The sequence below is a fragment of the Lithobates pipiens genome, unplaced genomic scaffold (assembly GCF_037356315.1).
Source record: "Lithobates pipiens isolate NorthernLeopardFrog02 unplaced genomic scaffold, aLitPip1_a1.2 Scaffold_1, whole genome shotgun sequence".
NCBI classification, from domain to species: domain Eukaryota; kingdom Metazoa; phylum Chordata; class Amphibia; order Anura; family Ranidae; genus Lithobates; species Lithobates pipiens.
The window spans coordinates 133,038,280-133,050,411 of record NW_027507685.1 but is presented as its reverse complement, the minus strand read 5'-3'; the positions used below and the strand labels follow the sequence as shown (position 1 = coordinate 133,050,411).

General features: G+C 43.6%; 1 protein-coding gene across 2 annotated transcripts in view; it reads right to left on the bottom strand.

The window, feature by feature from the left end:
* Nucleotides 1-12,132, bottom strand: part of COQ4 (coenzyme Q4) — a 48,634-nt gene that overhangs the window by 6,535 nt on the left and 29,967 nt on the right. For both annotated transcript variants that reach the window (XM_077477086.1, XM_077477077.1), the window contains exons 2-5: nucleotides 10,343-10,531; nucleotides 6,267-6,363; nucleotides 2,924-3,026; nucleotides 1,660-1,789 (exon numbers count right to left, since the gene is read on the bottom strand). In XM_077477086.1, the coding sequence (XP_077333212.1) occupies nucleotides 1,660-1,789; nucleotides 2,924-3,026; nucleotides 6,267-6,363; nucleotides 10,343-10,370 (358 nt within the window). In that variant the 5' untranslated portion in view covers nucleotides 10,371-10,531. The remainder of the gene's footprint in view (nucleotides 1-1,659; nucleotides 1,790-2,923; nucleotides 3,027-6,266; nucleotides 6,364-10,342; nucleotides 10,532-12,132) is intronic.

Below are 12,132 nucleotides of genomic sequence, written 5' to 3'. Positions count from 1 at the left end.
ACCAATTTTCAGCGCTGACACAATTTGAATGACAATTGCGCGGTCATGCTACACTGTACTCAAATGAAATTTTTTATCATTTTTTTCACAAATAGAGCTTTCTTTTGGCGGTACTGGGGGTTTTATTTTTTTTCTAAAACAAAAAAAATGGAAAATTTAGAAAAAATAAAAATCATGTTTCACAGTTATAAAATTATATTATAGATTATATATTATTGTTGTAAAATTTTGCAAACAGGTAATTTTTCTCCTTCATTGATATGCGCTCATGAGGGGGCACTGATAGGAACAGATAAGGCGGTACTGATGGCCACTGATGGGTGGCACTAAGATGGCACTGTTTATGAAGCACTGATAGGTGGCACTGTGAGCAATGATAGGTGGCACTGTGGGCACAGATGAGCTGGTGGGAGCTCTCCTTGAGCGGGACCGATGTCCCTCTGACAGCCGCCGGTGATTGTTTTTTTTCTCTCCTCACACTATCAGCTGATCATATGGTAAGGGGTGGGGATCGACCCCTTACTCCGATCTCATAGACTCGCTGATCACAGAGCATGCCACGAGTGCAGGCCACTCAGGCACAAGAGCATGTCTATTGACGTACTCCCAACAGAGTTAAAATTCAGGCAAATGGCTACTCACACTAATATAATGATCAATAGGCATATAACAGTATAATACTGTGGTCACTCGGCGGGTCTCTGGTTGACGGTGGTGTGTAGATGTCTCCAAATCAGTGGTCATCAACCCTGTCCTCAGGGCCCACTAACAGACCAGGTTTGCAAGATAACTGAAATACAATCACAGGTGATATCATTTGCTGCTCAGTGATTGCAGTATTCTAGTCTGTATCTCCCCAAGGTAATACATAAAACCTGGCCTGCTAGTGGGTCCTGAGGACAGGGTTGATGACCACTGGTCTAAATGGCTATCGAGATCAATAGCCATTTAGATCTGATGAAGAAGCGGATGCTTTGAAGCGTTATCTCCATGTTCTGACGTCATTTCCGATAAGACTCGGAGTGTGTTCCATGCTGGTTCCGAGACAACAATACGGAAGTCTGGCGGTTGTTCCTCTCTTCTCCTGTGAACATCTACACACCACCATCAACCGGGGACCCGCTGAGTGGACTTTGACGTTTCGTTATCAGTGAGTTTCAGTACACTCTCGTGTGCCATTCTTTTTTTGTCTTATTGAGATAATCCATGTCAGCGTGAGTGGGAAGTTCTGCTGTTTCTATTATAATTACATGATCACTCCCAATATTGGAGCAAAACTAGCCATACACTTGATTACTCAATCAAATTCTATTAAAAGAAGGGGGATGAAAACTGTTGGCACTAGCGGCTATCAGAATCCAATAACCCGGTGCAGGGAATGGTTTATCCATGCCGTTGGTGCGGATGGAGAAATCGATTAGTTTATGGCCAGATTGAGAAAAACTCAAACTTTCTGCAAAGTTTGTAATGCTGCTTTATAGAAGACTGATATCAATAGAAGCCTTATATAGACTTATATCAGGTCAGATGTAGGTAGTTCCACAAGTTCTATGTACAAATCATCAATTCTTTTTAACAAATCTATAACTGGGTGAATTTTTTTTTTTTAATGTGTCCAAAGATTCAGCCACATATAGGGATTTAGTAGTCACATCTTACCCAGCATGTTGGTTGGCATCCCCAGCAGAGTGTGCATGAGATCATGGACTTCTCGATACCGCTGGGCCACATACGCCAATTCCTCGTCATCTACAAACCTCACTGGCATTCGGGTATCAGGAGTAACATTCTGGGGGCAAGAAAACATTTCTGTATATTTCTAAAGAACAGGTAAACAGTCTTGCAGCTAAACATACACTGATAGCCGGCACTAATCTCAGGAAACCTGTACAAAGAGACATGTGGAGGCTGCCTTCTGTGAGGGCCAGTTCCACACCACATGCAGTCCAGTGCGTTTTTTTTTCTGCATCAAAACACACATGGAAAGTAGCAAGTATTCAATGGCATAGTTCACACCAGTGCTTGCAAAAAAAAAAAAAAAAAAAAAGTAGCACATGCTGCATTATTCCTGCACTGGAACGCTGTAAAACAAATGAAAAACGCACTGCAATGCACCAAAAAAAAAAAAAAAAAACGCACTGGAACACACATGTCCTCAAGGTTAAGAAAAAAGGGGGGGAAATGCTCTGGACTGCATTAAAAATGCGCATGCAGGAAAGAATCTGGACTACGTTTCTATGGTGTGAACTGGCCCTAAATGCTAATTCTTTGGCCACTGACTAGCGCTCTTTGCATTACTGACCTGTAAGATGCAGGTAGTGAAAGGTAAAGGTAAATGCACATCTTAAGTATATCTAAAGCTAAAATTCTTCTTTTTTTTTTTTTGATCAAGTAGGGAAGGCCTAAAACCTTGATCAGATTTTTTGGGTTATCTTTGTCTCATTAGGGAGATTTCATTTCACCTCCTGACCTATAGCCTTATGCAGGCAATACATGGGTCAAATTCCGAACGATTTGTCGATTGAAAATTTAGTGCATTTTGTAATCCGATGGTGCCACCACTGAAATTTACCTCAGGTTGTTACGGAAAAGAAGATTTTTGGCTCTCAGATTCTGGTGATCTCTTCCCACATTTTTTTTGGATATGTATTATAGCAGAAAGTATTTTATTTTTTTGTAAATTGACACTTTTTTATATCGCAAATAAATAAATAAATTTAAAAAACACACACCAAAAGAAAGCTTTATTTGTGGGGTGGGGGTGGGGGGGGGGGGGGGGAAAGGACATCAATTTTGTTTAGGTACATCACACAACTGCGCAATTGTCAGTTAAAGCTATGCGGTATTGCAAAAAAATGGCCTGGTCATTAAGGGGGTAAATCCTTCTGGGGCTGAACTGGTTAAAAAAAAAAAAAAAACTTACATTGACATCTAAGAATCGGGCGTACTCTCTGCCAAACGCCCCATCTGGCATCTCCCGGAACCTCTCAATATCCAGATTGGACATCCGAATCCGTGGTCTTTCTCTGCAAGGACAGTTCAGATTTATATAGGATGGACAATGCTTACATTTGCTTGATTTCATCTAAAAAAATAAATAAATAAATAAAAACACAAAAAAGGTGGGTTTCAATTAATCTACCAGCATTAGATCCTCCGCCTAAATTTCTGTCCTTCTAACAACCCCCTAGCAGGATATATTACTGTGCTGGCCCCGGCCTACATTAAGTCTGTGTCCACAGCATTCTGCTATGTTGTACTATTATTAAAGTGTTTTAAACCTGATACCAGTGCACGCTATAGACATGATACAGTTACGATTAAACCATCCAAAAGATCTTTTCACCATTCAACAGATATACAAACACATAAGCAACATAGGCGTGCGCACAGGGATGTGCCTGGGCACACCCTAATCACCCCGTGTTGTGCCGATCCCCCCGCCTCCCATCTCCCCTCTGCAGTGCTGTCAGCTTCCGCCCTCTGCAGGAGCGGGAAAGGGGCTGGTAAATATTTATTTAACCGGCCTCCTATTTCTGAATGAACACCATGAGGGATCTGTACCAAATTGCTCCTGTATTCATTCTTAACTGAAGCATAGTAAACTAGGTTTACTGCAGGCTGCAGAGAAAAGGGACTGGGGAATCCCAGTCCTCAATTACTTTATCTGTCTCAAAAGTGAGACATTAGGGATATGTTTAGACCCTTAATATTTCAGTTTCACCAAAGCCCATAACCAGGTAATAATAAATAAATATACATATAAAAATTTAATATTGTAAAAAATAAAAAAATAAAAAAAAATAAACTGACACTGATCTTTGCTCTACTGTGACTGTCCACTGCTCTGCTGATATACACGCATGTGTGTTTGTGCTCTGGGGTGCACACCCTAATGCAATAGACTGCGCAGACCAATGTTAAGCAAGAACGCTCATTTTCTTAGGCCGCGTACACACGGGCGGACTGTTCGCCCAACTTTGTCCGCTGAACAGTGTTTCAGCGGACAGTCCGCTCGTGTGTGGGCTTCAGCGGACAGTTTCAGCGGACAGTCTGACGAACAAAGGTTTTTCGGAATTCCCGTAAGACAGTCCGCTGAAACTTGGTTTGAGCGGACAGTCCGCTCGTGTGTAGGCTTGTTCGACAAACTAAGTTTCGCGCATGCTCAGAAAGGATTTACACGACGAAGGTTGCATTGCAGTGTATTGGACGTCGTATTTTTCGTCCCGTCGTACGTGCCGTTCATGTCATCGCGCACGGTTTCAGCGGACTGTTCGTTCATCGTGTGTGGTCAAGTCCGCTCATGCAAATTTTGAGCGGACTGTTTGTCGGATTGTTTGACAAACTAAGTTGGGCAAACAGTCCGCCCGTGTGTACGCGGCCTTAGAAGCATTTTTTTTTTTAATGCTAAAATATAGCTACAGCCTTTAAAGCTGGACTCCCTGCAGATGGTCATATGCACAGTTGAAATATGTATACATGTACTATTTTACATACCAAAGGATTTGTATTTCAGCAATAGAGTCCTGGGATTTCTGCACCTCTACCCCACCACACAGTCCTGTCCAGCAGGGGATGGGACGTGACATTAAAACTTCACACACAGAACATGAAAATGCAATTATTTCAGTAAATATAAACTGCTAAATACCTTTACCTATCAGCAGTATATAGCAGTCTTGTGACTTCAGTGTCTGTCATTCTCATCTGACTGTCCTATGAGGTTGTATGACTCCTGATCCTCTGTCTGGACAGTGCTGATTACATACACTCCCCAAAAAAATTTAAAATCTCTAGAAGTACACACCAAACTGAGCATGTGCAAAGTGAATCCTAGGGCTCTGTGCTATCAGAAAATGAATTGGGGACAGTAAGCAAAGGGGAGGATCAGAGAAGACAGAATCAAACAGTCTTTTTACACAATGCAGAGGATTAACCCCATTAATCCACAGTGAGTATAAGAAGCATGCTTTACTGCATATAAAGATTGATTTTACTGTTGTGGGTTTAGTAACACTTTAACCCTCAAAGGTTGCATGGAAGTTGTACCTGAATGTTTTACATGCAACAGTGGGTCTGACTTTGCAGAGGGACAAGTCACATCCAAAGTTGCATCAAAATTGCACTCCAAAGTCCAATTGCACAAAATTGCACTCCAAAGTCGCACAATTTTTCAATCCTACAAGTGTGAATGGAATCTAAAAGCCTATACCACCAATGCCACACCCACCTGCAGTGCATTTGGTGGCGGTGCAGCCCCACTCACTTGAATGGGTCATGTTCAGAAGGCGATGCTGCCCGCCGAACGCGACAGGGGATTTCATTCTTGCTGTAGCTGCGATAAAAGCATCACCACTGCTCCATAATTATATCCCCGTCCGCTGCCTTTCCATCTTAAAAGTGTTACTAAACCCACAACAGTAAAACATAGCTCCCAACTGTCCCTGATTTGGAACACTGTCCCTCTGGGTTTAAATAAAATTATTATTTTTTGTTTAATTCTCCTTTAAGGGGACGTAACAGGGGGCGTGTCCTATGTCTACATACGTTTGCCAACAGGTGTCCCTCATATCCATCTCAAAAAGTGGGGAGGTATGGTAAAATCAGTTTGTATATGCAGCATGCTTGTTATACTCACTGTGGAACTTAGGGGGTTAATCCTCTGCATTGTGTAAAAAGGCCGTTTGATCCTGTATGCACAGATCCTCCCCCTCCTGCAATGTCTATCTGGGGAAGGCCAGCTAACACAGACAGGGTAGCCGACCTGCACATGCTCAGTTGTGTCTTATGCTGGAGAGGACATTTACTTGATCTCAGAGCTAGCCAGGTGATATTGGCATCACACATGTGGGTGTGTATACAAGCTGAAGTGGAAATCTCCCCCTACCTGAACACAGCACTGCAGAAACTGTGCAGTTTATCATGTAACCGTGGTATACAGATCTTCCAAAAAGGTATATAGTGGCAGTATTTTAATGTAAAAAGAATATTTATAAGCTGTGGGCATTATGAGGGGGGGGGGGGGGTACGGACAGACGACTCTTTTCATATTACTGAGTATAGTAACACTTTAAGAGGCAGTGGGTGGGGGGCAGCAAAAAGCAGCTCCACTGCGTGTTTTTACTGCGCGTTGTTCCAGATAAACCGCTGTAATGTTTAGAATGGGGAATGTCACAATGTCTCCGCTATAACAAGTGGTGGAAACTGCAAATAAAGTAACTAAATTAAAACTTCTTATAGCAATGGTCTATGGAGCAGAAACTCACTGCAGAATCTGTATCCCCTCTGGATCATTGCTCATTTTCTCTCTGAGGCTTCGCAAGGCCTGGACACCAGTGGTTTCCCCGAGAACAGCAATCATATCTGTGGGTTAGAGACAGAAATATTGGTCCAAGCCCAGCTGTAAAGTTGTGACTAAATTGTTTATGTGGCTCCCTGGACTACTTCCTAAGGTTATGGCGTGACTTCTAAAAATCACCAATCTTCTTCTCAGCAGAAAATATTCCTCTATTACTTTTATTCTGTGTGCCTCTCTTATAAACCAGATTCATCTTGTTACTGGAGACTAAAGGTGGCCATACACTCTACAATAAATTATAGGATTTCCAATTGATCCCTCCCATACTTCACTACCCATTAGATCAATATGACACACATTGAAAAAGTGGATTTTTCATCAATATTTGAAGGATATGATCGTATCTCTGTTTTCACAATGCAATCTCAAAATCCGTTTAAATTAGGATTACATTTATGAACAATGCATCTCAGTGTTGCCGATTGATGCTAAATTATTGATCATTTTCTGCCCCGGCTAATCCACTCATTTTACATATTTTACATTACACTGGGCTAAGATTTATTAATTCAATAATAGTGCATTTATTGCCATTAACCACTTCAGCCCCAGAAGGTTTCACCCCCTTCCTGACCAGGCCATTGTTTGCACAGTCGTGCATTGTTGTACTTTTTTTTTCCCCCACAAATAAAGCTTTCTTTTGGTGGTATTTATTTTTTGCGCTATAAAAAAACTATTTTGAAAAAACAATAATTTTTTACTTTCTGCTATAAAACACATTCATTTAAAAAAAAAAATGTAAAAAAAAAATTATTAAAATTCGAATTTCTTATCAAATTAGGCCAATATGTATTCTGCTATATATTTTTGGTAAAAAAAAAATCCCAATAAGTGTATATTGATTGTTTTTACTAGTAATGGCAGCAATCAGCGATTTTTAGCTGGATTGCGACGGACAAATCTTACAATAAGTGACACTTATTCTGGAATCGGTGACACTAATACAGTGATCAGTGCTTAAAAAAATGCACTGTCACTGTATAAAATAACACTGGCAGGGAAGGGGTTAACATCAGGGGTTATCAAGGGGTTAAGTGTGCTCCTATGGAGTGCTTTTTAACTGTGGGGGGAATGCTGCAAATGAAGGAAAACAGAGATCCATGTTTCTGCTTATCACAAACACAAGATCTTCATTTTCCTTAGCTCCTTAGCCTTGTTTACATAGGCAGAACAGTGATCTGCCTTTCATCAGAACGATCGCAGGTGGCCGGCGGCCATCATGGCTGGTAGACCTGCTGATTGGCTCCCACTGTGTCCAAACACAGCGGGAGCAGGTTGCAGATGGCGCGTGCTTCAGATCTTGTGCACAGAATCACGTACATGTATGTGATTTCACGCAGCCGGGCTGCCCTGCCACAGTATAAATGCGATGGGCAGTCTGGAAGCGGTTAAAGCAGAACTCCAGTCATCCCATAAAAATCCTATTTAAGTTTCCCCAGTCTGTATATTAAGGGTCTAATGATTGTTTAGTCTAGGCAGGGCAGGGCTGCTCCACCTTATAAAGTGATTTGGCAACCGGTCGCAGGCCACAATGAACTATGGGGTTTTAACACCCCCCCCCCCCCCCCCCAAACCAAGAATGTCAATGAGCCCTTACTGTCCTGAGCCCTCTTTAAGGCTTCTTTCATACTATGAGCTGAGGTTTACCTGCACCGCGCTTTGTCGTAGACTTCTATTATATTTGCAGGTCTGGTGCATTTTCAGAAAGCGCACCAAACCCGCATGATGAAATAGAAGTCTGTGTGGCAGATCTGTGTGAAAGCAGGCTAAAAACCCTTTTTATAAGTGCTAATATGCCCATTGCAAGAGTGCAGTATGTAATGTTTAATACACATACACATTATCCTCTTCCAGCATTACTGTCCGGGCTGCTATAAAGGTCCCACTTGGTATCACCCTGGGACAGAGCTGGAACTACAGAGGAAGTATCAGCTTATGTGGCTCCTGCTTCCTCTGCTGCCATGCCGGCTCCATGCACTCTGTGCTTTGGGATGGCAGGTCGGCAACCTGTTGACCATGATCTGGGCTTGCCGAATCACCATCCCAGAACATGGGCATGCACTTCCCTGGTTTGAGGTCGCAGGCCACATCAGAGGGCTACAAGGACCACACGGGTTGAGAATCTCTGGTCTAGGGGATGTAATACAGAGGAATACTCACCTTCCTTCATTCCCTTGACACCTGCTTATTTAGACTGGCGCTAAACCTCATCCACCGCGCTGAGCTTCTTTTTACTGCGTGTGCATCCACCTTGGAGCTCTGTGTAATCAGCCCATAGAAGTGGATGCAGGATGCAGTGACTGCACGGATACAGTCGCATGCCAAAATTTGACATGCAGGCAGGAGTAGGTGCATGGATCCCAGCACACAGTGTCTGCATTTAGATCCATGCACCTGTACCTGCCTGCATGCCAAATTTTGACAAGTGACTGTATCCATGCTGCCTGCAACTCCAAAGTAGATGCACACACAGTAAAAAGCAGCTGGGCACTGAGGATGGGTCTCAGCAGCCATCTGAATGAACCCTCAACCAGCATTAGATCCTTATTACACAGGTGGGAAGGGGGCACCCACATGTGATTTTCTGTAAAATGTCCAGGGTTAGAGTTTGTTACCCCCAACACTTCATATTCCTGATATGTGCCTGCTGTACCATGTACTTGTATGAGAAAATAACCTGTTCTCTTTGTATTGCTCCCTTTATGTGAAATCCAAGGTGTTCCTGCTAGCCCCCTTGTTTTGCTATTAAAAACGGACCACACTAAGCATGAGAACACACTGTGGTCAGTTCTCTAGCTATGCTTGGAACTCATCCTGCTCTCCTCCAATGATCAGACTTGTCCTGACATGCCCCTACTGTATAGCCATTCACTGGGAAGATCAGTGTGCTGCTGCCTCTCCTCTCCCCAGCTCTTATGCAGCTGAGAAAATAGGGAATATGTTTCACTTTCACTGATAAAAAAGAAATGTTTTTTAGGTCTATACAAAAATGTTTTGCCTTTCATGTCTAAAATAAACTGACAGGGTTGTTTTACAAGGAGATTTTATACAATCAGATGCGATGTCTCCGAGTTATTCCCTCAAAATACTGACTGCGGCTCATCATATAGTCTAAAAAGCTGTGACCAATCACTGTTGTATTCCCCTTGCTAAAGGTGAGTGCCCAGCTCCTCCCCTACATTTCTGCATAGGCTGAATATCTCACCCTGGGGCAGGCCACCATACCCATCATGCCACAGGTGGTGCAGGGGATCTTGCCACTGACTAGGCGGATGGCAGGTTTGTGTCTACTCTGCTGATGGAGAGTGGACACCGTCACAGCCCGCTGTCCCCTATGGAATGTCAGATGGAAAGGGGTCACCGGTCTGTTTCCACCTGACTGTCATCCGATCCACTAGACGGATGGGGAACAGATCCCCATCCATGTGTTTCTAGCAGACAGGATCGGATCGGATCGGATCGGATCGGATGTTGGTGGGCGTCAATGTCCATTGACATCCGCCGCTCCATAGAGAGCAATGGATGGTCCGATTGAGTCCATCTGAAAAAAAATGACAAGAGGAACCGATTGGTCCGTCCATGTGAAAAGGGCCTTATACCACAAACTTGATTCTGGTGCCTTCGTAAAACAGACAAATCACGGAATACTACAGTTTTTTTAATCCTAAAATTTGTAGTCAAAATGCAAGTACCCTTATAATTTAAACGTGACAATGACAACACTTCAGAGGAATGGCACCTAATGCAGCATGGTGATGTAGAGCTATGAATGACCCTTAGACCATGGCACTCTCTGTGGCCCTTCAGTTGTTGCAGAACTACAAGTCTCATCATGTCTCTACTTTTAGGAGTCATGCTTGTAACAGTCAGCCTTGCAATGCCTGATGGGACTTGTAGTTTCACAACAGCTGGAGGGCCACAGGTTGAGCACCATGCCTTAGACTCTCCACAATGGCTCACTCCTTATCTGCTAAAGGCACTTACCATGTCTATATGGATCATACAGTGACATCACCGCAGAGCCCGCTGACAGCAACAGCTTTTGCAGCGTGTTGGTGGGAATGTGATTTGGATATAATATACCAGGCTCAGGCCCATCAGTACTGAATTTACCATCGCCCTCCTGCTCCTCTGCGACTATATTAAAGGACTGGCTAAACTGCTTTGGGAGTCCTGTAGAGAAAAAAGGACACATTATACACAGACAAAAAGGAATTCCTAAAACCCATCCCCACTTTTCCCACCAGTCTTTGTCCTCCTCCCTCTCACCTACCCAGCCACCCACCCATCACGGCTTAAAAAAAAAAAAAAAAAATCCAGCTATACATATCTCCTTTTTTACAGTCTTCTCATCAGTCCAGTGACATCATGGGCCCTTCCTAGGCAGTGGTGGAGTTGGTCCTATCCCCTGGACCTGGTAGGTTGACACAGGAAGAGGGTTGAATGTTGCTGAATATCATCCAACCAGGAAGAATGGCGGCATCTTGTGCCTGAGAAGAGGTACTGCAGGGGATAGCTCCAAATTGAAATACTGCAGCCAGAGACATTCTTTTCTGTTTAGAAAGTGATATAAATCCCTCAATTTAAGTGGGCTGTAAACCCTCATTTTTTTCACCTTAATGCATCCTATGCATTAAGGTGAAAAAACACCTAGCAGCGACCGCCACCCCAGCCCCCTTGTTTTACTTACCTGAGCCCCGTATTTCCCTTGGCAGAGACGCTCTCTCCACGGGGTCCTGGCTCTTGATTGGATAGAATGATAGCAACACAGCCATTGGCTCCCACTGCTGTCAATTAAATCCAATGACACGGGCGCTGGGGGGGTGCGGGGGGTCGAGTCCGGCATTCGTGTCTATGGACGCAAATGCTGGACTTGGGAACGTGCCCGCAATGTAACAACCACCCCCCCCCCCCCCCCCGGCACTTCTCCTAGGGGGTTATCTGATGCAGGGGAGGAGCCGCGAGAGTCGCAGGGGACCCCAGAAGATGAGGTTTGGGGCCACTCTGTGCAAAACGAGCTGCACTGTGGAGGCAAGTATGATAGGTTTGTTATTTTAAAAAAAATGTAGAATAATAAATAATCAAGCCTTTACAATCACTTTCAGCAGATGATTTAATCACTTGCCACCCAGGCCAATGCCGGAAAAAAAAAAAAATCATACTTTGCTAGAAAATTACTCAGAACCCCCAAACATTATATATTTTTAATCAGATGAAAATAAAATGGTGGGTGTTCACTTTGTTACGGTATTTGCAAGGTGTTTTTTCAAAAGCACATTTCTTGGACAAAATACATTTTTAACCACTTCCTGCCCGGTCAATAACAGATTGACGTCCGGGAAGTGGTTCGGTTATCCTGACTTGGCATCATTTGACGTCCTTCAGGATAACATGTCTCCGGCGGAGGCTCTTTACCACGTGATCAGCCATGTCCAATCACAGCTGATCACGATGTAAACAGGAAAAGACATTGATCAAGGAGATTGGTGGCTCTCATGACAGGGATTGTCAGCACAGCCCCCCCTCGGATGACCACACTGGACCACCAGGGAAGCCCCCAGGACCACCAGGGATGTGGGCAACATGTGGATGGTATGTAACCCATGGCCATCCACATGTGCAAATGACTGCCCAATCTGTGCCAATCAGTGCCAACAAATGGGCACTGACTGACACCATCATGTACAAAATAAAAGCAGTGATGCCCACCAATGGTAAACTATAAAAAAAATTACATTACGCTGTGTAAATAGATGCCCAACATGTAACGCCTT